We start from the raw sequence: 27,755 nt of genomic DNA on the forward strand, positions 1-27,755 counted from the left end.
ACAAATGCCTGCGTTCCTTCGTCCACTTCTGAGTCCATTGATAACGCTCCCGAACCGGAGACATACCCGAGGGTTCGTGAAGGTCCTAGCGCCGGAGATACAACGACGTCAAAGACTATTGGCCCAGGATGCCGACGACGAGAAGAAGATGGGCGAGATAGAACCGAACGATTTCCTACAGTGGTCAATCCGTCGTGCACAAGAATGCGGCTTTTCGGTTGAGAATGACCCGAGCATCATCGCTGAACGGACTCTTGCCGTGAATTTTGCCGCCATCCATACTTCAACTTTCAGCATCACGAACATCATTTTCGATTTGGTCAGCTCAGATCCTTCCCTGCAATACATGGACATACTCCGCAATGAGGTGGCCTCTGTACTTGCCGAAGAGAAGGGGATGTGGACAAAGCAAGGTCTGGCCAAAATGGTCAAATTGGACTCGGCTTTGCGAGAATCATCTCGCCTTGGCTCCTTTCTTGGTACACTTTCACGTCTGTGTGTAAATCCCAATGGTGTAACAGCTCCGGATGGCACATTCTTGCCTTGCGGTAGTACCATTTCCGTACCGACAAACCCAGTCCAGAACGATCCAATGCTGTACTATGATACAAGTACATTCGATCCATTCCGTTTCTCTTCACAGCGTGAAGCCTCAAGTACACGGGAGTCTGACAAGGAGGACAATAACAAGACGAGCAATACCTCGGGATACCTCGAAAAAGTGAACCTGAGTTTTGTCAGCACATCGCCCTCATATCATCCCTTCGGGCACGGCCGACACGCTTGTCCCGGTCGGTTCTTCGCAGCAAATGAGCTCAAGTTACTTTTGGCGTACATGCTGCTTCACTATGAGTTCGAGATGCAGCCCACGAGACCCAAGAACGTTTGGATGGGCCGAACGCATTTGCCTCCGATGAAAGCCACTGTCAGAGTGCGAAGGAGAGGGTGAATATAGGGTATGTGAGCTGGCCTCGTGTTATGAATGTGTAAATGCCCGTGTGACTGGGCAAGTTATTTCTGCATGTAATGTTTACTGTGGTAACAATCCGACTCAATGCTGGTATGACTCTGAGCTGCATCTGCATGCTTGGATTTGGTATTGGCATACGTTGCGACGATTCTTCTCTCAAATGGAACCCGTGCTGAAGCCAAGAAGGACGAAAATAATGTGCCACCACATAGCCCACGAGACGGTCTATTTCCTGCTCGGACCACAGTGCCCTTGTTGATCAAGTCTATCTTTGCATCTTGGTCCGAGCACTTTATCTAGTCGAGCAGGGACACTATCGTATCTCCTCGCGTTGTGAGATTAACCGGAGAGGCATGTCTGTGCCGGAAATCTCCAATAGGGTGTCAGTCTTGGTAGTACAAATCTGGCTATTTAGCGTCCACTCAATGTTGATTGACACACGTGGTCTCTCCCAGCCAAGACAGCCACAAGCCTTGGCATGTCTTGGACGATGAAATTATGTGCTCATCGCGTCTTGTGATGTGTAAGAATGATCTGGGCTGATGGATACTCGTAGAAGAATTTGTCGCTGAGTGTTCACATGGTACGAAAATCATGCATCCGATCATTACCACTCCTCTGGGTAGGAGCAAATGGTTGCATTCTAACTGCAATGGCCACTTTTAGCCAGGTGGGCGGCGAAACGAAGACAGGGATGAAACTCTTGGCCGTGCACTGTAAATTGACTTTTGGGCTTGAATCATGCTTAACAACCTTAGATGTTTAAGCATTAGCGCCTGTCGCTCTGCCTCCACTTGCGACGAATCGCAGGAGGCCCCGGAATCAAGGGTGCTGCGAATGGCTCTGTCCGGCCTCTCGACTCAGTACGATCTCCTGCACCAGTCGACAAGTCGAACGAGACTTTAGTAGGACTAGGTTGAGCACAAAACAAGAGTTCTGCCTTGAATCGTAGACGTGGCCTTGGAAGTAGATCCAGTCATCAACCAAGGGCCGAGACACAAGTGTTACGCAACCCTGATGAAAGCTGGCGGAGACTAGCCAAGAACACCAAGAAACACCAAGAGTATTGGCGTTGGAGCGTTCTTGAGGAGCCCGTGGAAGGCACTCGGAGCACGGGGGGCTCACACGGTGAGATTTCTGATCCGGACTGGCCCTCATCGTAATATGACAAGTCAATGTGCAACTTTTCAACGAATCTGAAGGGAAAAATTGTTTGCTTCTGCCAGTCTGTACCACGCAGTGAGGCGCCGAGCAAATATCGGCGAGAAGGGTCTGAAGCTACTCCGTACCCGTACCCCATCTGTACCCACCCATCAACCGCGAAGCCGGACCTGGTGCCGAAAAATCTACTTCATCTTTGAGTATGCCAAGCATTCGAGGGGCCGCTAAGATGGAAGGCTAAGACGAAGACGAAGATATGCGGCGGCCAGAAGTTTACAAGTGCCAGCCACCGCCAATGGCAAGGAAGCGCAGAGGAATGCTCTGCTTGGGCCGAGAAATAATGCCATGCTTAGGAATGTGGGCTATTGGGTCTTGGTGCGATGCCGAGCACAACACCCAAGAAATCCCAAGAGAACCAAGAGTTATGTTCAAGAGGCCCAAGAACACCAAGATCCGAGGAGATCCTTTGAAGCTTGTTCAAATTTCCCTGATGTCCGGTAAGCGAGTGGGAACAAGGGTCGGGCTCTCAAGGACATCTACAGTAGCCATTAGGTACCGAATACAGTAGTTTGTACATACGACTACGGAGTACAGTAATTCGGCTACTCCGTATGCAAGGGCGAGATGGGATTTGATGGTTCTGATTTGACCATCTAAGTAGGTACCTGAGAGCTACGTTGAGTGTCTCTTACACATTATAGCCATCAATGAGCATTGGTCTCGACCTGTGCCTCATCCGTGTACACAGGTACTCCGTACTTCGCAGGCCACTACCAAAGAGTCGTAGGTGTCCTCCAGTGGTGCCCAGCCCTGCCAAACCCTGGCCGAGACGCACGGGCCATTAAGCGGGCGCAGCGGCTTTGATTTAAGCATAAGCCCAAGCTTGGTGTGGGAACAACGCTGCTTGTCCGGATCCACTATATCTCTTCGTCGCGAGTGCCTGTTCATCCAATGTGGCCTCTGATGAGTCTTTCCGACTAGTAACTAAAGTAGTAGGAATAAGTAAAAGTAGTCAGAAGTAGACTCGTGCTGCCCTTCCCTCAAACACACACAATCTCTCTCTCACGCCCATCATACTCTCTGAAATTCATTTCTCCTCCCTCGGCAATCTGAACACCATCCTTGTGTTTGGAGTACTTCCCTGCCAGCGACTTGTGTCTAATCCCGTCTCTGGTCAGCCATCCCTCCAACAGTACATTCACACAGACTTCCGCCTAGCCCTTAGAACGCTATCCTGTGCGCCATCCGGGTGCCATATTCATATCTCCATCACTTAAACGATTTATCTCACTTGTACCTATATCAACACACGATCCCTACTCCGCTTCGGACACTCGACTCCTCAGCAGGCCCCTCTTGAAGAAAGTGCGCCGCACGCATTCACACGAAGCAGCAGAGACTCTGAATTGACGACAACGCTCCGCTCACCCCATAGTCGTTTAGGTGCTGCTCTAATTGCTTGACCTCACGCGCGCAAGAGCACACCCTGTGGACAATTAGACACCTCTGGCTGGCTGTGGTGGACCACCGCTCTCGGGTCATTCGGCTTGTGCAAAGTGCGCGATGGAGACATACAACGGCCACGTTCGGACGCCGACCGATGCCATCATTCTCTTTGAAGCCTGCAGACTTGGAATCTTACCGCGAGTTCAGCGGAGATTGTCGGAAAAAGAAAGACAGTCCATCAGATCAGGATCAGTGTTTGTCTGGGATGAACGAGAGGCAGGAATGAGAAGATGGACGGATGGAAAGAGTTGGAGTGCCAGTCGAGTCTCGGGCAGTTTCTTGACATACCGAGAAATGGAGGGCAAAAGAGGCAGCAACTCATTCGTCACTCCTGCAAACAAAGGGACAAAAACACCGGACAGCAACCCGGACGATTTACAGAATGGTGATGCTGAGGAGGGCCCGGACGGCTATCGCTATAAGCCTGACGGGCTGATGAAACAGTCATTCAGTATCACCACTTCCCAGGGCCAACACCTCCATCTGATTAGCTACTACTCTCGGTCACATCCCACAGCCCAAGGCCTTCGGCAACCTAGTACCGACCCCAATTTGGCTCACGTTCAACCCGCCAAAGGACTCTATCCCGAATCGACGATTAACGACCAGTCTTCGGTGCCAGCTGTGACGAGATCACCTATGGTAGGGGTTCCCAGCTACGTGGTAAGCCCCAGCGCTCCTGGCTATCACAGACCGAGCCCTGGCAATCCTCATCCTTATATGCCACCTGGTTATCTGCCTCATGGTGCATACATCTATCCCATTAGTCCGATGCATACACCACCAGGACATTACGCTTTACAGCCGTATGGGCTTCCACATACTCTACCGCCTGGATTGCCGCCGCCCCTTCCTTACCCTCCACCGGGGGCCGGGGGTTACTCCCCCCATGCGTTCCACATGAGCCATCCTCCTCCGTCTGTCTATGATCAGCGGCCACTTCGTACCTCCGAGTCAGCGCCACCGCCTGTAACAACGACGGCTAGCACCACTGCTGCACCAGCTCCACCCATTTCGTACAGTACAAGTCAGTCGCTACCGCCTCCAACAGCTCCTCTTCCTAGTCCCGGGCTTCCGCCACCTTCGCCCCGAGAAGAGTCCGATAAGCCACAAATTGACCCAAGATTGACTGCTGCCGCCGAAGCAGCCGAATCGCAACACAATGGTTCGGCATCAAAACCTGAAGAGCCAGCTGCGTCACGTCCGGCTGAATCTGCGTCCACCGGTGCCAGTCAAGCGCCTACGATTCATGCCTTGGTCCACAATGTCTCAACATTACCGCCGCCACCACCACCTGTGGATAATTCTCAAAATGAGGCCGAAGTGGACAGGCAAGGTAGCACGAGCCCTGGAGGAACAAAGAACGGTGCACCGCCACAAGACATCCCTAGTGAAAAGCTGGGTTTTCGAGAAGACAAGCGAGCTTTGAGCAAGCTTGATCGGGTATTTGCTAGGGTTTGATGCTGAGTGCTGTAAACGCTCAAATAGGGGAAGGGTTGAATTGTCTGCATCTGCCGTGGTGTTTTTGGTTCTGTACTTGGGCAACATTTTTTCCGGCCGTCCTTTCTGGCGATGCACATATTAAAATTCGGCGTTTGTCAATATGAAGTACGACATCATGATATTCAAGGCTTTTGTTTGGATAGGCAATCTTATTCTTATCGAATTCTACTGCTTGTGACGGGTACATTATGAACATAGGGGTGTGGGTCATGACCTGCCAGCTGCAGCTTGCTGTGCTTGCTTTTGCTTCTACCACTGCCGGCTGAGGCATAGGCTGACAGGCTGGAGCTGGCGACTAACATCTGCGATTCGTGAGAGGTCATGCGCGACATGATCTTTTTAGTTAGCACTGCCAGTACAAGAAGTCATTTTCAATATCTAACTCAATGATCAAGTTCGCCGACCCCTGTTCCTTTGTAAGTGTTCTTCTCTTGTGATAGATCAGGTCTCTTCTGCAATCACACAAGATGACATGGCACTTAAGCTTCAAAGTATACATCAAATTCGGTGAGGCCCACGTTGAGGTAACTTCAGTCTTGCGAGCGCCCGTACATCGTGAGGCTGAAGGTGACAAGGCTCTCGGCTCTTCGTCGGGAAAATATTTATGAGTGGGATTTACTTTCTGCTATTTATGCGCTGCGAACCTGGCTTCTAAGAGTCCCACTTGCAATTGTGCCTGCGAAGACAGCCAGTGCAAGTCAAAAGCGGGATGCTATGGCGATTTGAGAAGTCGCCATGCCTCTCGCGAAACCTCCAATGCTTGCAGAGACACGGCCTGGGAGCGAAAACAGTCAAACGTTCTTTCCACCATACACGTCCTGTCCGTACCCCGACGAACGAAGCAACGTCGCCTCCTCTGCAGGCTGTCCGCCATGCTACCCTTGTCGATAAGAGCAAGTTGTACGAGGCTGGATCAGACAACGCCATAGTCAAGGTTGTAGGGCTAGTTCGCAGCGTGCGGAAGCAGAAAAATGTTGCATTTGCCCGGGTCGCAGACGGATCTACACTGGGTAGTGTGCAAGCTGTCTTTCCTCATCCCAACATAGCAAAAGAGTAGGTCGGCGCGCTGCCGAGAAGAAGATGAGAATCTTGAGCTGATGACTGGTAGCATCACGAATGGGGCGTATGTTTCGTTGATTGGAAAATGGGTGGCTTCACAAGGTGCCGGCCAGAGTCATGAACTGCTGGTGCACGAGATCGAGACTATAGGAGAAAGCAACCCTTTGGTGAGTGTACAAGGATGATAAGGTGTCTCTGATTGCTAAGGCTTGCGGAGGAAAACCCGATCCAGAAGCAGTCTATGACTGCTGAGTTCCTGCGCACCGTTCCTCATCTTCGCATGCGCACGGCTTTTCAATCTCTCCTCGTTCGAGTCCGAAGTCAGTTGACTGCAGCGGTGTCTTCGCATTTCAACAATCGTTCCGAACCCGTCTACCAGGTCCATCCTCCTCTGATCACATCTTCCGACTGCGAAGGCGCAGGCGAAGTCTTTACAATAACCCCACGAAGCAAGGAGATTCCAAGATACATTCCGCCCAACACGTCCAGGGAGCAGGAGAAACTGTACTTTCGAGAGCCAAAATACCTCACAGTCTCCTCGCAGTTACATCTCGAGGCTTATTCGGCGCAGTTAGGAGACGTCTTTGCCCTATCACCCACCTTCCGTGCTGAGGAGAGTGATACGCCACGCCATCTAGCAGAATTTTATATGCTTGAAGCGGAACACCGAGGTATCACGTTCGACGATCTACTAGGATGTGTACGGTCGCTGGTCGTGGATTTGACGGAATCACTTCAGTCACACCAAACAGGCAAAGAACTTCTGCAGTATTACGAGGATCATAAACACCGTCCTGATGAGGTCGATTTCATCGACCTTGAGGAACGATGGAGCCGGCTCACAGGACCCTGGCATACGGTGACTTATACTGCGGCCATTGAGGCTTTGAAGGATGCTCATGAAGCAAGTGGTCGAACACTGTTCGTCAACAGACCTCATTGGGACTGGGGCTTGCAACTTGAGCACGAACGGTGGATTGTTGAAAATGTTGCGAAAGGCAAGCCGGTCTTTGTGACGCACTATCCGAGGGCCATCAAGCCCTTCTATATGCTGCCTTCAGCAATCACACCCACCTCAGAGCAGCATTGGGTGCCTGCCGACAATAACACAGATCCCGAAGAGACAGTTGCGTGTTTTGATCTGCTGCTCCCCTACGGATACTGTGAAGTGGTCGGAGGAAGTCTCAGAGAGCACCGCCTAGAGGATCTCATTCGGAACATGCGCTCGAAGGGCCTTTTGAAGAGCGTCGATCCAACAAATGGCACCGAATATCCATTCCTCGAGCCTGGAGAGTCCCTCGGTACATTGAGATGGTATGCTGATCTCAGACGGTTCGGCAGCAATCCTCACGGTGGCTATGGTTTGGGATTCGACAGGCTGTTAGCATATTTGACAGGTGTGGCCAATGTGCGCGACGTTGTTGGGTTTCCCAGAACATGGGGTCGCGCAGATTGTTAAACGACTTGTGGGCCCAATTGAGGATGTCACCTTGTTCCCCCGGCTGAAGAAGTCATGATTTCAGAATTTTGTATGAATACAACACATTTTTCACCTCCTCGACTTGTCCATGCTATGGACTTCAAGGATACAATAGTCGAAAACTACACTTCGCCCTTTTTTCCCCGGCATTCCGCAATTTCTCGTGTTGTCATTCCAGTCGCGTTTAATGTCGTACACAGACCTCACCACATCCGCGTATGCTTTAAACAATTATGTCGAGCCTCATACTCACTGTTTCGTTTAGGCGAACTCGGTTGTGCTACGTAAGTGATTGAACATGATTTGGAGACTTCTCACTGGGGTCGCCTTTGTGGCCAACCTTGCAGGACTAGTTACTGGGTATGGCACGACCGTCTTTGTCGAAGTCAGCTATTGCCCGGCTACCTATACAACCTCTACGCTTGCAACAAGGACGATGTCTAGTGCTCCATCGTCGACCTCAAGGTACGTCCTTCTTGTCGAGAAGATGACGGAGTCTAACGCGAAACAGTCTCACTCCGATCGTCCTTACTGTCATGCAGGGTTTTGGCGAGCAACCTCAATATGTATCAGCAGATGGAACCATGACAAACGACTCTTCGTTGGCCGTGGATTTCTCCATAAATCCTACAGGACAGCTTGAAGGAGCAGGAGGGTTCATATCGACCGATGGGAATGAGGCCTCGATGACCTTTGAAGTTTCTCCAACACCCGGTGCTATCTCGACTTTCTTTTCGCTTGTCAGCAACGATACGATCGCACGAAGAGATGATACACACGCCAGCAAAATCTTGGTATGGAGGAATATCGCTTTTTTTGGTGGTGAGGCTACGTTCTGCGTGTTTGGCTCAATCCTCGAGGTTGTTTTTGGGGGTACATTACCTCCAGGCTGCCATGAAGTTCTACTTGGTGCAATTCCTGCCAGCGATGTACAGAATCCGACTTCATTCTCCATGACCACTGTTCCACCATCCAGCACAAGCACGGATTCAGCCATTCTCACGGACACCACAACGACTACATACTCGTTCGTGCCGACCTCCCATAGTCCATCATTGAGCCCTACAAGAGAGCCGACTTCAGCGTCTACGACCAGTCAAACTTCTAGTCTATACTTGTCACCGAGCTCAACTAGAGCCGAAAGCAGCGCTACAAGTACTGAAGTAAACCCGAGCACGAAAATGACGCAGGGAGCAGAAACATCGTCATCAGAATCAGCTTCTTACAGTAGCACTCTCACGTCTACTTCGTCTCCGACTCTTTCTGATTACCCTGCACCCACAACCACAGGAATTCCAAACTGCTACGATCGATCTCCGTTCGATGGCACTGTCAACAATGATTACTTGATCCTTTGCGACACGGACCTTCCCGGATATGATATTCAACGAGTCTCTGCGTCTAATATTGCCGATTGCATTGATGAGTGTAATTCATATATACCGTCGTCACAAGGTCCATGTGTGGCTATAGCCTTTGATATTGTAAGATTGACTCCTTCCACCAAAAGAGTCTCGTACTGATTAGGTCTCCCAGCTCGCACCAGCGAATCCATGCGCACTAAAGTACAACATCAGTGACGTTTTCAGAGGCGCCGACTCATTCTCTCAAGCTGCGATTTTGGTCAATCAACCATACTCGCCAGAAATTGTATTCGCGGAGCCACCAACTTCCAGTTCATCTTCTACGAGTGAGGAGACTTCTTCAACGATGCCTCCGCCAGATTCCACGTCCAGTCCAAGCTCGGTCGCAACGACACCTTTACCAGAATTCACGACCAGTCTGAGTTCTATTCCCACTACACCTCCAGCGTCACCGATGACTTCGGGCACTGGAGCTGCGATAAGCACAAGTGCAGCCACTCAACGACCCCCTTCCCCCACTACCACGAGGACAACACAGACAAGTCCAAGTATGACGAGTTCATCGCATAACTCTCCGGCTACACCAGCGAGCTCCAGCACGACACGCACATCTACATTGCCAGTGCCAACTTCGTCACCAATCACGTCTTCTACAACGAGCCAGCAACCAGCAACAGTGGCTACAACAACAATGGGTCAGCAGCAATCAAGCAATCCCCCGTCCACCTTTCGCAGTCCCTTGAGCTCTTCGACCAGCCCATCGGCTGTTTCCTCGAGTACATCCATGGTTGTTTCCAGTGTCATTAGCTCTACCAGCGCGTCACCAACGTCACCAACGACAGGTCCAACATTCAACGCTCCATCGAGTTCTTCGGGTCCAATATCGTCCACGAGCTCTATAGTCACAACACCCTCCACCAGTCTTGCTGCCACGTCACTATTCACCACTTCGTCACCTAGACCCATCACAACAACACTTCTTTCATCAACCACATCCACATCCGCAACTCTCTCGTACTGTTCTGCTACTCCAATCACGACTTCTTTGTGCCCGGCGTACGACCACCAAGCGCTGAACGTCAATGGCGACGGGTCATGTTATGAAGTCGAATGTTCCACCACCCTTCAAGGCAACATCTTGACGGGCAACTCGACCACCGCATCGTCACTCAAGACATGTACAAGTTTCTGTACGCTTTACAATGTAGCCGTACCCTTTGGCTGTGTTGGTGTCAATTTTTTGGGGTCTCTGTCCGGGAACAGTCCGAATTGTATCCTCATGTCCAGCGTCAGTAGTACGACTTTTGGCGGTGGAATCGACTCGGCAAGATTATTGTATCCCGGATATCCGTCCATAAATGACCCGGATTACCTCGGTGCCACAACGACGACGGTTGCTGTTAGTACGATACGTTCCTCCTCTTCCTCTTCCGCGACGTCACTGGTCGGAGGGAGCAGTAGTGGTAGCGGTGGTAGCCAGACAGGCACGAGTGCGGGTGGGACAAGAACGAGTGCGACGAGCACGACCAGTACGACAACCCTTTCACCACCTTCGTGCCCCGCCGCACCGACCGCGTCATCGTGTCCGGCCCCCTCGGGTTCCCCTGTGCCGTACTGCTACAACTACACCAACTACGGCAACACCGCCCCCTTCGAGGTCGAATGCTCGACGAGTTTCACGGGCGCCACCATGCAACCCTTGCTCGCCTTCAGCTTCGAGGACTGCGTGAGTTGGTGCCAGTACGCCAACATCTTGGTGCCCAACAGCTGCGTCGGCATGACCTACCAATACGGCACCGTGTCGCAGGGAGGGAGCAACAACTGTGTCCGGTACAGTACGTTGACGTGCGCGAGCAGGGGCAATGCGACCTACGGCAGTGCGAGGTTGATCTGGAGTGGGCACCCCGCCATGACGGATTACGGGGGTAATTTTGGATGTTGAGACGAGGGTTCTCCTCGAGTGATGGATTTGGTGGATTGGAACATTGGTGACGGGAATCAAGAAGAGAACAGAGGAAGAGAGGAAAGGGTGGGAGGAGTAGATGCAGATGCAGGTTCAGACATTTATCGAATACTGGCGGAATGACAGGTTTTTGGCTAAGTTCTTGGTGACTTGAGTTTATTTGATCTTCCATTCATTTCCTATGTGAATGTCTGTCTACTAAGAGTTGTAGGTTGACTGACCAGTATAGGTTTGTGCAAGAGTACCCGGATGTATAATATCACGAGATTTATCACGATGATTACTCTCGTACGTGAAAAGATATACATTCAATAGGCCGGGTCCCTCCTTATGCTCGAGTTCTTTTTCTCCCTCAGTATTACTTCACACAGGGACGGGGTACAGAGTGGTGATTGAGTTCTCCGTGGTATCAAGGTTGCCTAATCCACATTGTATCCAGATGATGCCCATTATCACTTCAATTCACTTGGGAGATCTCAAAGGAATGGGAGGTCCACTTTCAATCTCGACCGGTCGATGCAGGTACCTCTCTCCGTGGTCTTCTCGTCCTCGTAGTGTCCATCTTCTTCTCACTTCATTGTTTTCTCGCACGATGACGATATTCCTCGTCAGGAACCCGACGGCGAGCAAAGCCGAGACGGCGACGAGTTGGACCAAAAATACCAAGGTGACCTTGATTGCGAATTTCCCCGTGAGGGGATTCACGGATGGGGAGTGATCGAATGCGTACACGACGCTGTAGATGCACCGTACACCGACAAACAGACACGCCACGCCCAACAGAACGGACACAGGGCCCAAACTGTCTAGTTTTTGACAGAGTCGAAAAAACATGTATACTTGGCCGATCCAGGTGACGAGGATCAAGACGATCCCGGTCTCCAGTAGAGTACGGGCGTGGTCGATTTCAGACGGGGTGACGGTGGATTTTGCCAGGTTGGACGCACCGGTCGCCGCTAGGGCGATGCCAGTGTATGCGCCTAGATGGACCAAGACTTCTTGGACGATCAGGAGACGTCTGTCGCGGTCGCTGTTGCCGGATCGATGCACCTGCTGCTGGAGGGCGTGAGGATGACGGTGGCCGCTGTGGTGGAGATGGGTACAGCTAGAAAATTCGTAGATGAAACCCGAGAGTGCGAGGATCAGAGGACTCAGACCGACGGAAGATACGATGGAGCCTGTGGTCGACGTCCCCCCGTGGTGGTGGTTCGAGTGCGCGGCGATCTGAAGAATTGCCGCGACGATGCGTAGGGATTCAAAGGCGAAGAGGTACAGGTAGCCCAGGGTCGAGCGGAGGCCGTGCTTGAAGAACAAGTAGAACGTAAAGGGGACGAGGGTGGTGTAGATTGCCAGTTCGACGATGGATAGGGTGGTGGTCTCGTCGAGAGCCATTGAAGAATGGAATGGATAGGAAACAATTGCGCTGCGGGTGACGAGATAGATGTAACAGAGTATGAGGCAACTTACTGCTTACAGTAGATGATCCGGTTCCCTCTTTGTCTCCTGGATATTGTCATGTTCTTATACATTTCCCAGCAAACAAAATAAGGAGTACACATGGATGTAATTTCTCTTCGACAGCCTCCAGAAACATGGGGTGGTGGTCACCATCATAGGCCATTTTCAGGCAGCGATGAAAAGGAATGTCACTATTCGCTATCGGTTGGACATGTATTGGTGTGCGCGAAGTTCAGCTAGCATCTTTGATCTGTCCATCGGGAGATCAGTGTAAGGTGGACATGGCATGGCGGTGTTGTTGTATCCGAAACCGAAAGCGGCGTTCCGAGGTGGTGTTAACGGAGTACGGAGAAACAATGATCCTTACCACCAATCGGAGTATTTACATAGAAAACTCATCTCAGCCTCGTCAGGCGTCCTCCTTCCACCTCCCAAAACGAGGCTGGCTCGGACCGAGCTTTCAATGGCCGGTCAGACGCTGAGAAAATCTTCCAAGGGAAAATCTAACAATGATGCTGACCACAAGTCAAAACCCAGAAACCCACCAAAGTTGATTTGTTCCTGACACCAGGTAGTCAAAGTCTCCGGCTGCTGTCTCTGATTAGTCAAAGAAGCGTGGACTGTGGCACATCCAGGCAGTCAAAACGTGCCAACACACCAGGATCCCCTGCGGATGTGGCTGGCCCACTAAATCTCGGTCTCGGTTTCGACGAAAATCAATCCCTCGTGCATTGCGTTCGGAGCCTTGTGCAATCCCGAGGACGGAGTACTCGTACAGTTCAGGCAAGGGTAAACCGGGCACACATCTGATACAAGCCCAAGGGGGCCGGGTGCGCGTGGGAAAGGGGTTTTGATGCCTCCACGATTGGCCCATCGAAAGTCTCGCACTGGGTGTCGACGCTGCAAGGAGCGAAAGGTCAAATGTACCGAAGAACGCCCCAGTTGTGCCGCATGTGCCCGTCACGGTGTTGATTGCGAATACATTGAGAACTCTTCCTTGACCGTCAATAAGGCGGCGTCCGTGTCACATCAGCCACAAGCCGGACGTTCGCCATCCAAAAAACCGTCCCCGGCACAGGTTCGCGAGCAGCCTGCTGCTGCGTCGAGCAGCTCGCGGAGTCTGTCCGAACACGAAGCCACCGTGAGCCCCCCGAGCGGATTGGACGTGCCTTATTCCAGAAACCTATCGGGTGTGATCCCAGACGACCTCCGCTCCCAGATCGAACTGTACCTCATCCACCGCTTCAAGTCCTCGGTCAGCCAGAGTTTCCCGTCGGCGCAGACGCCGCACCTGAAGGACATTTACGTCTGGCACGCGACCGAGGCGGCGTTTGACCACCCGTACCTTCTCAATGCCATCTTCGCCGTCACTGCGCTCTACCTGTGCATGTGCCAATTGCACAAACTCCACGAGAACCACGCCGTGCAACTCCCCAAGGCGCTCCAGCACGTCGACTTTGCCCAGGTCCACCGGACGTACCTGAACATCGCCGTGTCGCAGGAGCGCGACGAACTGTCGTCGTTGGGCCCCCACAACGCCGACGCCGTGGGTTTGACGTCCATCCTCCTCTCCATCATGTCGACTTGTCTCCTCTCAGATGCCCCCGTGGCCCACGGCGCCGAATACTCCCCGCCCATGCAGTGGCTGACGCTCTCCGCGGCGGTCCAGACTGTCTTCCAGGAGGCCGTCCCTTACCTCCACGAAGGCGCCATGATGAGCTACATGCGCGCGTCCCGCGAGCCCAACCTGACCGACACGGACACCCTGTTCCACCCCAACAACACCGTTCCCTTCCACAGCATCCTGGAGTTCGAAGACCCCGACAGTCCGTACGCCGACCAGCCAGAGACAAAGGCCGCCGACGGTGAAGCGTACCACAGCGCCCTGGCCATGATCGGGAGCATATTCAACGCCATCCGCGCCGGCGAGCCCAAGCACTACCTGTGTATGCGGGTGATGGCGTTCGGACCCATCGTACCCAAATCGTACGTTACCCTCCTCGCGCAAAAGAGAGCCCGTGCCATGGTCATCCTGGCGTACTTTATGGTCCTCGTCAAGTATCTCGACAGTTATTGGTGGTTTCAGGGCCGCGCGGAAAAAGAAATCCTGGGCATCAGGAGTGCACTCCCGGACAGGTGGCAGTGGGCTTTGAGGTGGCCTTTGGCCGTGCTGGCGAACCCCGAGTATGCAAAGTCCGACCCGGCCACATATTATCGGGACATCAGCCTGGTTCAGAATCACGCCGGGGTTCACACGATGGGTCCTGTTTATTCTAATGGCAATACCCCATCGTCATCATCATCACACTCTCCATATTCTGCGGCAAGGAATTCGTGAGTGAATACGATAAAGATCACGACAACGACACCGAATGACGGAGTACCTGAAGGGGAATGCAAGGGTCACACATACGATACAGCATTTGCAAAGGACTCGCCATTCCAAATATATGTACTCCGAACGCCCTTTGCAAATGTCAATGAATCGGCAGAGAGACACCCTTTTTACCCTACCCGTACAGAAGAGTGCCTCCGTCGAATGAAACGAATCGTCTCTCATTTTCGATCAGGAACAATATCCCAAGCAGCATCAAAACCAGGCCCTCGCATCCACTTATCATAGGTCCCTGGATAGTCCTCGGTCGAATCAAGGACCATGTTGGCGATCTTCAACCACATCTCTGTGCCCTTGATGGGAAATTTGGACGCGATTGTCTCGTCCTTACTATCCTCGTACGGTCGACAAACGATACTCCCGTGATGCAAGGCGCGGATGAACTTGACCACGTGTCCGTCACAGGGCATGTTTTTGGCACGTTCAATCACCTCGGTCCAGTTCATGCACTGGTCCCCCCGACGGGGCTTGTACGTCGTGATCTCGTCGGTCAGAAGCTCCGGAAAACCCTGGGTGGCGTACATGACGAGGCCCATGCGCACTTTGAATTCGAGGAGGCGGAATTTGGTGTGCTCGTCGAGAAAATCGAGCCTGGCAAAGACGGACAGGAAGATGGAACAGTTGACCGAGTGCATGAGAAAAAAGTCGAATTTGGCGGCCTTTGCGGGATTCTGGCACGCACTCGCCATCCATGTGATCACGTCGATCATCTCGGCCGTGCGGAGTTGGACCTCGTCTTCGCCCATAGACCTGTCGAGGGTGTATGAAGCGGCAACCTCGACGAGAGGCTGCGGCAAGTCGGGGAAGAAGTTCCCCATACGGTCCCAGCTACCGGGAGCGAAGACCGGTGCGTCTTTGATGAAAGGGTTCGACCGGACGGCGGTGAAAATGTCCATGAGACGTTTCTCACGCGTCCAGGCGGGGTGATTAGACGCGAGCTCCTGGGTGCGAAGAAGGTACGATGTTGCCTGGGACCGGTGAATGGCCGCTTGGGCCAATGCTTCAGCGATGATGGCTGGTTGGGCAAATTCGACGCCAAAACCCAAGTGAATGATGGGGTGGATGGCTCCTATTATCCATTGTCAGTCAAGTCAATTTCTTATACGCGCGCATCGTGGAGGAAGGGCAGAAGAAAAGAATTAATCGGTCATACCTTCAAACATCCGTCCCAAAAGGTCATTTGCTCGGGGCGTCTCATCAAAGAGGTACTCCCCAAGAACGGCTTGCCATCCCTTTTGGTTGATTTCGTTCTGGAAGAAATCCAACCACGGGGCATAGTACTCATAACGGGCCAGGTACTCTTCGAAGTTTTCGCTGGTAATCACATGCTTGCTCTTCTCGTCACCTGCATCGATCTCTCGTTGGTATCCCTTGTTGCTTTCGAACGCAATCTTGATCTGCTCGGGAGATGCACCCAGGGCTAAATCGGTGAGCAGGTAATGGACTTGGTGGTTATGCAGACCTCCTGCCTTGACGGTATCCCACATAACATGCCACTTGTCGTGATTGTGCTGGAGAAGTTGGTTCGCGGCTTCCAGTGAGCCAGGCGTGATGTTGTCGGCATGGTCGATTCCAGTATTTGCGGTTGTGATTGCAACCGTGGAGAAAGACATCGTGAAAACAGGGCGAGGGCAGCTTTTCTCTCAGGTTTTCAATCTCTTCGATATTTCGAGGTTGTACTATGTCGATCAGCACACAACTCAGCTCATATATCTTTCAACTCCCTTTCGGAGGCCATGGAAAAGTAAAAGCCGGCCACTGGCCCGTCCTCTCTCGTACAGGGGTCGTGACATCGGATACTAGACTCGTTTTTCTGCGGGGAACCTCGACGGGATGCCTGATTCTAGAGTAATTGTCATCGATGTCTTCCGTATTCGTTGACAACGGCGGAACAGGTAAGGGTGCGAGTACGGAGTAAGGAGACTGCATACTGCAATGTGCCCCCCCAACCCCCGGAGCGAAAACGATCAAAAAAGCCGAGTCGAGCCCCTGATACAACTCTGGAAAAGCAAAATGATCGTCCCGACAATGTTTTGATCTCGCGGGGAGACACGGTGAAACCATCTTTGACTTAAAGAGTAAGTCCGTACAATCGTGAAACCCAACGAGTGGGCTGACGATGAAACGAAAGACAGATCATTGCCCTTCCCTTATCACAATGCAGCTGGAGGTTGGTTTTGACAACATATGCCAAGCCGTCCACCAGGCTCACACTCCCCCAGATATCCTTGGTCGTGCCGGACCATGTCCAAGACATCAACCCAACAAGGCCCGGTAGATCACAGCAGGTATGGACTCCTTCGTACGGGATAGTTCCGTGATGGAAATCCGCTTCGAGGACTCTGGAGGTGGAGTATACATTCTTCTTTCAGATCAAACGGATCAAACACTCCGAGTTCTACTACAGTACATACGGCTTTTCTTGGACCAAACAGATTCCAGCAAAGAAAATTCTCCTCCAAGTCTGGTCCGCGTTACCATGTGGTTCCGGTACCGGTACAAGTATATTCAAAGTGTCCGACATGGTCACTGGCCAGTATGGAGACTTGACAAGCTTGACCGACAATCCTTGACCCGAGAATGCAGGAAAAAGGAACAGTCCATCCCATATCAGTATAGGGACATCCATAACGACTCACTTCTGCCTGTATCGCTGCAGGTACAAGCTGTACAAAGTATAGCCCTTGTTGTTCTCATATGAGACCGTCAAACACAGCCTATTCTTCGTCCAAACAAAACGACATCCATCATGAGCCACACGGAAGAAAAAATACCAGAGAACAGAGCCCTCATAATCGGTGCTGGGCCAGCAGGTCTCACCTTGGCACAGATTTTATGTCGTCACAACATCCCATTTGCATTCTTTGAAAGAGCCAAAAGCGTCACGAAGAAGCGACAAGGTTGGGCAGTGGGACTGATGGAGTGAGCGTGCACATTTGATCTCTGACCACGTTCCTCTGTTCGCCAATACAGCGACTGACATAATAACCACAAACAAGAGCCATACCACTCCTGCAACAATACCTCCCTGATGACTTGGGCGACATTCGAGAGACGAGTGCGAACTGGGGGGGCCACGCGAGCCCGATTCCCTCGGCCTCCTGGACGGCAAGACGGGCCACGCATTCGCCAAACTCGGCGGCGTCCCCTACGAGCAGCCAGGTTTCTTCCTCCGTGCGAAACGTGACTTGCTTCGCGGCCATCTCGCTCGACATCTGGAGGTCGCCACGGACAAGCGTTTGCTCTCGTACACGGAGGACTCGACGGGCGTGACAGTTTTCTTCGCCGACGGCACCAGCGCCCGCGGTCGGATTTTGATAGGTGCAGACGGTGCGTATTCCGTCGTGCGCAGACAACTTCTGTGGCCCAACGCCATGCCTCAGTTGAGCCAGAACATTCCGACGAACGGGGAATGCACCCTCGTCCGCTCCGAGTACGAACCGTTGCGGCGCCCGGGCAACTCGGTCCTCTCCGCCGCTCTCCCGGGGGTCTTTTTCAACATCGGACTCGTCTCCGTCGAGCCCGATCGCTCCAGGGGCGAGTTTTACTGGGGCGTCGCGTTCCAGAGCGATAACCCAACACGAGACTCGAACTGGGCAGCCGAGGCCGATCGCCAGACCTTGTACGACAAATGTGTCGAGCTGACGCGCGACATGCCAGCGTGGTTGACCAGCATCATCCATAAAACAGGTCCGGGAGGGATGAACATGCCTTGCATCAAGTTCGTCGAGTACGTCCCACCGGAGACACTGCCAAAGGGAGGGAGAGTGACGTATATGGGCGACGCGGCTCACACCATGATCCCTTTCAAAGGTGCCGGGGCAAATACCGCCGTCACGGACTCTTGCGATTTGGGCAGACTCATCGTGCGGGCTTTTGAAGACGATGACGGACCCGGCTGGACCGGAATAGCTGGGGTCCTCGACGAGTATAACTCATCACGCTGCCACGGGGACGTGAGGCTGTGCTCGGTAGCAGAGCGGCAGTATCACCGGTATGATAGATGGGAGGGTCACTACACACCCGCCAGTTACTGAGAAGCAAGGAAAACAAAGAAATTAAAGTAGAATAGGTCAAGAGGAGTTGGAGAGAGGAGGGTATATACATTCGAATGCCTCACTTCATGTACCTTTCGAACCACTCGAGCATTTGCTCCGGATGGTTCTGGAAATAGTTGTACCCGTCCCACCTTCGGGTGGTGCCTTCGATCCAGAAGAGTTTTTTCTCTTTGGTTGGGATATTGTCGTACACCGTCTGCACGTCGATCGGTTTGGTCATCAGGTCATCCTTGACTTGATAGATGAAGGTGGGTGTATGGACGCTCTTGGAAGGGATCCTGGGACCCAGCTCGAACAGACCAAACCCTGTCTGCAACCGTACCAATTGATCCAACTCGGTCATCTTCTCCATGGGGATCCCATCACGTTCGAAGTTGCGTTCCATGATTGTCTGTGGAGAGATGGGTTGGGGTCCCACCAGACAACGAACGTTGCCGTCCTTGAAGAACTGAGGGAATTTGTGCATGGCCCACAGGGTAGAGGTGCAACCCAGACAACGGCTGAAAAGTCCCACGGTCATGTTTTTGGTGTCCGGTCGACCGCGGGCGTAGATGATCGATCCGACCACGTCGCGAGCTTCGTACCTCCCGGCACTCGCCGCGCCGGAGTTTGCGGGTCCGCTGTGACCGAAATTGCGCAGGTCGTAGGCCAGCACGTTGTAACCGGCGTCGTGAAGAACCTTGTAGTCGGGAACAAAGTTCACTTCGACGTTGTTCCCCGTGGCGCCGAAGATGGACCTCCAGGGTTCAATGTGCGAAGGCATGCCGGCCCTGGAAAAAGTCATGGGGTGGTTGGCGATGATGAGTTTGTCCGAGGTTGGGCACGGGATGAACCACCCTTCGAGAGGGACCCCGTCGTAGGAAGGGAAAAAGACGTCTTCGTATTCGAGACCGACTTCGGACGGGTCGTGCATGATGGGAGAGCGCGGCATGTGTCGCATCGCTTTGGCATACCCCTCCAGGATCTCTTGGACCTGGGCTTCGCTTTTCGTCGTTGAACTCATCTTATAGTATGTCGGTCACTGCTGACTTTCGATAACATAGAAGAACCACTTGGTCTTGGAAGTTCGACAGGGCAAGCAAAATCCTGGGGATGCTGAATTGAAAGTTACCTGGTGGTGGAAGCAGTGGCAAGTACTTGTGGAATGGCCCCGCCATCTTTGTGAGCCGTGCCAACGAGACTTTATATATTTTCAGAGAGCTTGGTGGCCTTGAGACACTGACTCATGGTGATGATGCTGTTCAATCGATTTCCATGTCGATATCGTTGCCCGTTTCGAGACTCGGAGGTCTTGTTTCATGGTACACTCGGCTTGTAACTGGTTCCGATATTAGTCACGTGAATGGTCGTTTGAAGAGTGTATGCTCATTTGGCGTGAGGCGGGCCGTGGAAGCGAGTGAATTGGGGGAATGAAGAATTGTGAGCTACGGCAGAGTTGAATACATCCGATCCGGTTTTTGATGTGACTCACCCAAAAAACCCCTTTGGAATGGTCCCGACTGTGATCGTAAATTAAATAGATTCAGGCAGCCTTAGACATTAAAAGAGGGATGGTATTATAGCCGGCGTGAGGCGCACGCTGCGAAGATTCAAGTCTCAAAGTTGACGGCGAATCCTGCAGCGGTCTTTGCCAACACTTTCTTTCATTGCTCCATATTTCGACCGTCGAGCTCGGTGATTGTGCGACTGTTTGTATCCTTGAAAGAATGAAATGGCAGGCGATCTCTTGGGCCTCTGGAATGATCAGTAATCAGGCATATGTCCCGAGAGGAAGGCAATACGACAGACGGGCGTGGCTTCGAGCCTGCGATCACAGAAATATGTGTGAACAAGAGACGAGATCTGTCTTACAGTCTCAAATATTGTAGTTTGGCCCGTCTGTCATGAGCATCATTGCCATGGTCATATTCGTCACAACTGAGCTCCCGAAAAGCTCCTCTGGAAGTCTGGGAAGGATTGTATTGGGCCTGAAAGACGGTAGGTACTTGGAGTGCCTCATCTGATCAGCGATCCTCGAGTATTCCCTCACCGGAGACAGTATGTTGTTGGAGCGACCTACGATATGGCCATACATTTCACCAATAGGGCAGCCAAATCAAATGCATTCCGTTCGGTCAATCTGTAATTTACCGATCGAGCTCGGTGGCGCATTGAGGATTAGAAATGTCTTCCAGGTGAACCATACGAAGGCGCTTCGAAACCCAAGATCATTGAAGCCGTAAAGAGCAGCTATAGAGGCGAAGAGGCTCCTACCTGTGTGCTTTCATTGTAATTTGCTCAATTGTCGTCGTTGCGAGATTGTTGATAATAGCAAATGAAGGCTGAGTCTGATACTTAAATCCTTTACGACGGTGGTGCTATGATAGACGCCTACGGACCTTGGAGCGGGGGACATCACGGGGAGAACCGTAGATTGGCCTTTTGGAACATTTCGTGTGTTTTCTAACGATGTGTGATTGTACTCGTGGAGATTGGTCTCGATGGCAGCCTCGTGTGTACTAGACATTCGGATATGTCGGGAGTGCGAGAACACCGAAGGAAATCTGGGCGAGTTTCTCATCTTCCGTAGGTGGTGACGATTGGTGCCTAGCTGGGAGTTTATAGGGGCCAGTGGTGGCTATTCGCGGCTGTTTATGGGCGTCGCTGGCCAAATCAATGGGCAGCAATTCGAGACTGGTCCGGGCTTGGCCCAAGTCTCCCCGAACGAGATGCGGCGATTGTTTGAAGAGCTTCGCCATCCAAATCGATCCGCTCCGCATCATTTCTCAGATCATTTTACCTCCCTTCAACAAACATCTCTGGTGACTTATCCCGTTACCTTGCGACGCCTTTGTCGCATTATTCCCTTTCTTCCCTAGCAGTACCTTTTGTCGTCCTTGATCGTCCACCTCAACATGCTCAAGACTCTAGTGCCAAGGGCGAGTCGATCGCTGCTCTCATCAAAAGCTCCGCAGTTTGGCCCAGCAAACCTCCGAACAGCTCCCAGCTTCCAGATAGTGTCCCAGAATCAACAGCGGAGGAGAGGATACGCATCTGAAGCTTCGGACTACGATGTGGTGTTCATTGGCGGCGGCGTGGCTGGCTACGTCGGTGCGATAAAAGCTGGACAAGAGGGTCTGAAGGTCAGAGCATGAAAGGACTACAAACACCGGACATACAAGGCAGAGACTAACGTGTGTGTAGACTGCTTGCATCGAAAAGAGAGGTTCGCTAGGTGGCACATGTCTGAATGTCGGCTGCATTCCCTCCAAATCGCTCCTCAACAACTCACATCTGTACCACCAAATCCTACACGACACGAAAAAGCGTGGCATTGATGTTGGAGATGTCAAGCTCAACCTGACGCAAATGATGAAGGCCAAGGACGAGTCCGTCTCCGGTCTGACGAAGGGTGTGGAGTTTCTGTTCAAGAAAAACAAGGTCGACTACATCAAGGGCACCGGATCCTTCAAGGATGAGCACACGGTCAAGGTCAATCTTTTGGACGGCGGTGAAACCGAGATCCGGGGTAAGAACATCGTCATCGCTACTGGTAGCGAGACGACGCCGTTCCCCGGCCTCGAGATCGACGAGAAGAAGGTCATCACGAGCACCGGCGCAATTGCACTCCAAGAAGTGCCCAAGAGGATGGTCGTCATTGGTGGTGGCATCATTGGTCTTGAGATGGTGAGTCCCCCCCCCCTTCGGTACAATATCACCCGTTCCAGAAACACAGTGGCTGACACATCTCGTGGTGATAGGCATCGGTGTGGTCGCGCCTCGGTGCCCAGGTCACCGTCGTCGAATTCCTCGGCCAGATCGGCGGTCCCGGCATGGACGCGGAGATTGCGAAACAGGCCCAAAAGATCCTCGGAAAGCAAGGCATCAAGTTCAAGACAAACACCAAGGTCACCAAGGGCGACGCGAGCGGCGACGCGGTCAAGATCGAGGTCGAGGCGGCCAAGGGGGGCAAGAACGAGACCCTCGAGGCCGAGGTGGTGCTCGTCGCCATCGGTCGCCGCCCGTACACTGACGGGCTCGGGGTCGAGAACGTCGGCGTGGAGATGGACGAGCGCAAGCGCGTGGTCATCGACCAGGAGTACCGCACCAACGTCCCGCACATCCGGTGCATCGGCGACGTGACGTTCGGCCCCATGCTCGCGCACAAGGCCGAGGAGGAGGCGGTCGCGGCGGTCGAGTACATCAAAAAGGGCTTCGGGCACGTCAACTACGGCGCCATCCCGTCCGTCATGTACACGCACCCCGAGGTGGCGTGGGTGGGACAGAACGAGGCCGAGCTGAAGGCGGCGGGGGTCAAGTACCGCGTCGGCACCTTCCCCTTCACCGCCAACTCGCGGGCCAAGACCAACCTCGACACCGAGGGCCTGGTCAAGTTCCTCAGCGACGCCGAGACGGACCGCATCCTGGGCGTCCACATCATCGGCCCCAACGCCGGGGAGATGATCGCCGAGGCCACCCTGGCCCTCGAGTACGGCGCCTCGAGCGAGGACGTCGCCCGGACCTGCCACGCCCACCCGACCCTGGCCGAGGCCTTCAAGGAGGCCGCCATGAGCACCTACAGTCAAGCCATTCACTTTTGAGAGAGGTGTGTGTGTGTGTGTGTGTGTGTGTGTGTGTGTGTGAAGAAGGAAGATCCTAGAGCAGAGTGGTGGGAGTTGGGCGGTGGGACACAAGACATGAGTCCGGGCCGGCGGCGGCGATGATGAGTCATCATAAGCGTTTGTTGTTAATGCAGTGAGTGGGTGGTCCGTTGCTGTTTTGGACCTCTTCTCGGACGAGGGTATAAGATACAAGACAGGTCCAGAGAACAAAAAAAATGTATATTTTATGTGGTTCAAGCATTTCTTTACCTTGTGAGAAAAAGACACAAAAGTACAACGCCATGGTGAACAGAATGCGAGCACTAAAACGGGCATGATACCCTTCACGGAGTACAACATCTGCAACATTTTCGCAGTTAACCTGTTTCACAAGCAACCAACTACAATCTAGGTAGGTAGTTACAAGCTACAAGCTACACACGATGATGCTGCGGTGCGATTCGTTTTTCACACAACTCGTCAAACCTCGACCTCAAAGATAGCATACACATATTAGTACTAGTCGAGCCAATACATGGTCCCAACTCGTTGGGCCCAAAAACAATAACATATCCATCGTCTCATAAAGCACGCAATCTTGGATCTTTCCCTCTGTGTCTCTCTCTCTCGCACTTTCTTTTTTTGGTGTTTTGGGAGGGTTTTCAACGAAGAACAACAAATCAACGCCATTCGAAAACAAAACGCGGCCATGGCCGAGATGTGATGCAATGCAAAGAACAACTGTTGGGTTCGACGCCAGTGATTAGGCATGACCAGCATATGCCAGAACAGATTGAGCCGAAAAGCGCCGGTGGGGGTATTTGTCTTGAAGATTAAGCCAGCTGTGAGTGAAATCCAGTTTCAGCCTGTTTGTGCGGTGGATTGCAGGTTTGTCGTCGGGGGGGAGGGTCATCGTCAGAGGTGGGAATAAATCATACTGCCAAAGAAGTCAGCCTTTTTGGGGTGCTTTGGAAAAACGAGGATCGTCTAGGAGCATACGTGATGCAGATGGTCCGAGAAGAAAAATGGCGTAAAGTTACCCTTTTCCGTTCCAGCTTCTCTCTGCTTCACTGCTATTACACCTGAGACATGGCGGGCCCACCTCTTCCACGGATGCCTCTGAGATTGACACCACTGCCGCGAGAGCCCAAGACCGAGAAGAACAGAGAGGCTGACCAGGCGGCCCAGGTGAAGAAAAAGAAGGCGGTCGAGGCTTGGAGCTCACGGCATCGACCTTCGCGGTCATGCGCGCCGTTGGTGAGATGATTGTGGAGAGTATATGACTGTATGGGGGGGGAGGGAAAATTAGCATTGGCTCCAGGAAGTGAGTGGCGGAATCAACGTACGTTGTTGCTGCAAGAATGAGCACCCAGCTCGGCGGCCGTGGCGACGGCGGCGCAGAAGAGGAAGAGGACGTTCAAGGCGTCAAGGAGAAGTGGGAGAAGAGCGTGACCTTGGAAGGAGTCGCTCCAGGCGGCCGGGATCAAATAGAACAGAGACAGCATGGCGAAGGCTGTCACGAAGATGTCGTAGTTGATGAGGGACGGGTTACCGGCAAAGGCCATGGCAATGACGTTGCCAATGAGGGCCATGGTGATGAGGGTGAAGACGAACTGCAGGGGTGGGTGGCACAAGTCAGTAAGCTGATGGCATTGGTGTCAGTTGGGAAGGGGATGCTGGAGCATACCTCCGTCCCTCGGAGGATGAGGTTAAGTGGTCGCGACACCATTTTGGCGGTTGCGGTGGTTTGCGACGGTGAGGGTGAGTAGAAGAGTGGCGATGAGGGTTGAAGAGTAGGGCAAGTATAGCTAGAAGTAGCTATTGAGGATGCACAGGTAGGTAGTTTGTCGTAGTATTACGGAGGAGAAGGTAATGGGAAAGACGTGGCCAGCAGCTGAGTAGGTTGGTAGAAAGGTAGGTAGCAGCTATGGGTGGTTTTTGTTGGAAGAACGGAAGATTGTGGAATGATGACGATGGTGGTGGTGATAGCTCTACCTAGATACTTCCGCAGGGTAAAACCAAACTGTCAATGGGTGATTTTTTTTGGCACTGACGCAGCGAAAAGCAACGACGTCACTATTGAGAAATAGGTGGATGCTTTGTACGGAGTAGGGGAGACTCTGTAGGTGATGCAGGAACAGATTTCGGGAAGCTCGGGCTGCCAAACGAATAATGAACAGGCTACTCGTACTTCGATCCCTCGATAGTATTTGACAGGCAACTGATTCAGTTGATGCTCTCTCAGTAGATAGATGGATGTAATCCGTATAACAAATGTTGTTTGATGATACAATTACATGGATACAGTATGTCCTGGGTACAGAGTGTACTAACAATAATCTTTGCAGTCACTATGGCAATGACAACCGTCTACCAGTCCTCGACTTGTAGTTAGAACCGTATTGTTGTTGCCTTGTTGCATAATTTCATGGTCCTTGTCACACATTGCTCGCTTCTTTCTACCCCCTCGTCGTCGTGCCCAGCAACCCTCTCGTACGGGGCTCCCAAGAAATGCCTCTTTGCAGCTGAAGATCATGTCACGTGAAAACCATGGGCACCGGCTGCCGGGAGATCCGGGTTGTGTGGTTGTCCTAGAAACAACGCGAGGCTCACACCAACTCGTATTCGTACAACACACTCTCTCGCCCTGCTGAGTGAGACGCCCATTGATCTACGAAACATCACGCATTTCTGGCTGTCTTCTGACGCAGTCTTGTGTATTGTATGTATGGATATGAAAAGTTCCGAGAACTGTTTATTGATGTTACAGAGTCGTGTCATCACCATTCTCTGCCTGCTCAAAATAATGTGTCTCATTAACTGCTCGCACTGCTCTTTCCAAGGCCCGAGTTTAATTGCCAAATAGTGCGCGCCACAACTGGGTTATTGTCTGTTACGGAGTCTTATACTCCCGTACAAAAGCCAGACATAGCTGAGAGTCATCTGCATCAGGCACATGCTCGTCCTCTCTCACAGCTTCTCAAACGTCGGCGTCTTCTTGCGCAGTCCACTCATGATGGCTCTTTCGACGTCACTGCTCTGCACCATCGCCGCGTTCCACACTGCCGTGTAGTTGAGGTTATCTTCCACCGTTCTTCCCCACGCAGCGTCAAGAATGTTCTTCGTGCCTTGAACACCCACCGGACTCTTGGTCGCCATGTACTGCGCGAACTGCATGCCTTCTTGGATGAGCTCGGCCTTGCTGCCGCTGACCACCCTGCTGACGAAGCCGTTGTCTTTGGCTTCGTCTGCGCCGAACACTCGTGCACTCATACACACTTCCTTTACCCAGCTCGTCACCCCGCCCACCACCTTGGGCAATCTGCTCAACGTTCCTACGTCGGCGGCCAATCCAATGTCGACCTCCTTGACACTGAACTTGGTATCTGCCAGACAGAATCGCATGTCACATGCCGACGAGAGGTCAATCCCCAGTCCGTAGGCGTAACCGTGTAGCAACGCGATGACGGGTTTCTCGCAACGAGCCACCACCGAAATGGCTTCTTGTAGTTCGAGGATGTACCGCCGGAGTTGTGTCGCCCGGCGAGATGGGTCGACAAAGTCCTGGGCAACGATGGGTGTGGCGTCTTTTGCCGATGCTGCTTCCACGTCGAGGCCTGGGTAGTCCTTACAGTCAGACATACCGTCTTGTCTCTAGAGTTCGCGGGTACCTTACCTGTTGTGAATGCTCGGTCTCCGGCTCCAGAAAGGAGAATGCATCGAACGTCAGGGTCAGTCGACAACCGCTCGAAGATTCCCTTCAGCTCAACCCACATAGGTGGACTGAATGCGTTCAACTTCTTTGGTCGATTGATTTCCACATGCACGATATAAGGAGCTGGATTCGTGACATTGTAGTACTTGAACGTCGTCGAGGCGTAGGAAGCCATTTTCTTCAGAGGTTGTACTAGGCGAATCTCTCAAGCCGATCTAGAGATGAGTTGAGCTCTCAAGAAGGGCGGTGGATGTGTTCAGACAGTGAAAACCCTTTCAACATTGCAATAGATCGGTGAACGTGGGTGTCCAGCAAGCCGGTTACCACCTCTCGCAGCTCAGCACAGCAACTTACCTCGGCAAAATTTCATGACACGTGACCTTAGTCGAAGTACACGTGCAGACTCGATTGAGGCGAGCGAGATTGGCAAGTGCTTCTTCGTCCTCAGTACTACTACTACTACTACTACTACTACTACTACTACTACTACTACTACTACTACTACTACTACTACTACTACTACTACTACTACTACTACTACTA

General features: G+C 52.4%; 11 protein-coding genes across 14 annotated transcripts; 6 read left to right on the forward strand and 5 right to left on the reverse strand.

Moving 5' to 3' along the window:
• Positions 1–3,185: 3,185 nt before the first annotated feature.
• Positions 3,186–5,278, forward strand: PV06_04471 (uncharacterized protein). The gene has a single exon (XM_016405369.1). The coding sequence runs from the start codon at positions 3,695–3,697 to the stop codon at positions 5,096–5,098; it is 1,404 nt and encodes a 467-aa protein (XP_016263575.1). The 5' UTR covers positions 3,186–3,694; the 3' UTR covers positions 5,099–5,278.
• A 509-nt stretch (positions 5,279–5,787) lies between these two features.
• Positions 5,788–7,785, forward strand: PV06_04472. Of its 2 annotated transcripts, XM_016405370.1 has the most exons (3): positions 5,788–6,193; positions 6,249–6,366; positions 6,417–7,785. In XM_016405370.1, exons 1-3 carry the CDS (start codon positions 5,850–5,852, stop codon positions 7,656–7,658), a joined length of 1,704 nt encoding a protein of 567 aa, XP_016263576.1. In that variant the 5' UTR covers positions 5,788–5,849; the 3' UTR covers positions 7,659–7,785. The 2 variants fall into 2 exon arrangements, with proteins under 2 accessions (XP_016263576.1, XP_016263577.1); XM_016405371.1 differs by having other exon boundaries at positions 6,249–7,785.
• A 192-nt stretch (positions 7,786–7,977) lies between these two features.
• PV06_04473 (uncharacterized protein) lies at positions 7,978–10,985 on the forward strand (the record flags this gene model as incomplete). Its single annotated transcript, XM_016405372.1, has 4 exons — positions 7,978–8,144; positions 8,191–8,834; positions 8,898–9,163; positions 9,216–10,985. The coding sequence occupies 4 exons, from the start codon at positions 7,978–7,980 to the stop codon at positions 10,983–10,985; spliced, it is 2,847 nt and encodes a 948-aa protein (XP_016263578.1).
• Positions 10,986–11,412: 427 nt separating this feature from the next.
• On the reverse strand, positions 11,413–12,398 carry PV06_04474 (uncharacterized protein; the record flags this gene model as incomplete). The annotated part of the gene is made up of 1 exon (XM_016405373.1): positions 11,413–12,398. The coding sequence occupies one exon, from the start codon at positions 12,396–12,398 to the stop codon at positions 11,469–11,471; it is 930 nt and encodes a 309-aa protein (XP_016263579.1). The 3' UTR covers positions 11,413–11,468.
• Positions 12,399–13,317: 919 nt separating this feature from the next.
• On the forward strand, positions 13,318–15,635 carry PV06_04475 (uncharacterized protein; the record flags this gene model as incomplete). Its single annotated transcript, XM_016405374.1, has 1 exon — positions 13,318–15,635. The coding sequence occupies one exon, from the start codon at positions 13,318–13,320 to the stop codon at positions 14,800–14,802; it is 1,485 nt and encodes a 494-aa protein (XP_016263580.1). The 3' UTR covers positions 14,803–15,635.
• On the reverse strand, positions 15,021–16,472 carry PV06_04476 (uncharacterized protein; the record flags this gene model as incomplete). Its single annotated transcript, XM_016405375.1, has 2 exons — positions 15,021–15,928; positions 16,013–16,472. The coding sequence occupies 2 exons, from the start codon at positions 16,470–16,472 to the stop codon at positions 15,021–15,023; spliced, it is 1,368 nt and encodes a 455-aa protein (XP_016263581.1).
• Positions 16,473–17,374: 902 nt separating this feature from the next.
• PV06_04477 (uncharacterized protein) lies at positions 17,375–18,896 on the forward strand (the record flags this gene model as incomplete). The annotated part of the gene is made up of 2 exons (XM_016405376.1): positions 17,375–17,781; positions 17,912–18,896. Exons 1-2 carry the CDS (start codon positions 17,609–17,611, stop codon positions 18,894–18,896), a joined length of 1,158 nt encoding a protein of 385 aa, XP_016263582.1. The 5' UTR covers positions 17,375–17,608.
• PV06_04478 (uncharacterized protein) lies at positions 18,450–22,603 on the reverse strand. The gene is made up of 2 exons (XM_016405377.1): positions 20,389–22,603; positions 18,450–20,235 (listed from the first exon to the last, which is right to left on the reverse strand). Exon 2 carries the CDS (start codon positions 19,918–19,920, stop codon positions 18,976–18,978), a length of 945 nt encoding a protein of 314 aa, XP_016263583.1. The 5' UTR covers positions 19,921–20,235; positions 20,389–22,603; the 3' UTR covers positions 18,450–18,975.
• On the forward strand, positions 21,626–24,014 carry PV06_04479 (dihydrolipoyl dehydrogenase). The gene is made up of 3 exons (XM_016405378.1): positions 21,626–22,039; positions 22,101–22,583; positions 22,658–24,014. The coding sequence occupies exons 1-3, from the start codon at positions 21,812–21,814 to the stop codon at positions 23,495–23,497; spliced, it is 1,551 nt and encodes a 516-aa protein (XP_016263584.1). The 5' UTR covers positions 21,626–21,811; the 3' UTR covers positions 23,498–24,014.
• On the reverse strand, positions 23,711–25,680 carry PV06_04480. 3 transcript variants are annotated; one of them, XM_016405381.1, is made up of 4 exons: positions 25,185–25,680; positions 24,844–25,110; positions 24,600–24,780; positions 23,711–24,434 (listed from the first exon to the last, which is right to left on the reverse strand). In XM_016405381.1, exons 1-4 carry the CDS (start codon positions 25,224–25,226, stop codon positions 24,430–24,432), a joined length of 495 nt encoding a protein of 164 aa, XP_016263587.1. In that variant the 5' UTR covers positions 25,227–25,680; the 3' UTR covers positions 23,711–24,429. The 3 variants fall into 3 exon arrangements, with proteins under 3 accessions (XP_016263587.1, XP_016263586.1, XP_016263585.1); XM_016405380.1 differs by having other exon boundaries at positions 24,497–24,780; XM_016405379.1 differs by having other exon boundaries at positions 23,711–24,780.
• Positions 25,681–26,233: 553 nt separating this feature from the next.
• PV06_04481 (uncharacterized protein) lies at positions 26,234–27,504 on the reverse strand. The gene is made up of 2 exons (XM_016405382.1): positions 27,174–27,504; positions 26,234–27,114 (listed from the first exon to the last, which is right to left on the reverse strand). The coding sequence occupies exons 1-2, from the start codon at positions 27,385–27,387 to the stop codon at positions 26,468–26,470; spliced, it is 861 nt and encodes a 286-aa protein (XP_016263588.1). The 5' UTR covers positions 27,388–27,504; the 3' UTR covers positions 26,234–26,467.
• Between the last annotated feature and the right edge of the window lie 251 nt (positions 27,505–27,755).

This window comes from Exophiala oligosperma (assembly GCF_000835515.1).
Source record: "Exophiala oligosperma strain CBS 72588 unplaced genomic scaffold supercont1.4, whole genome shotgun sequence".
In the NCBI taxonomy this organism is placed as follows: Eukaryota; Fungi; Ascomycota; class Eurotiomycetes; order Chaetothyriales; family Herpotrichiellaceae; genus Exophiala; species Exophiala oligosperma.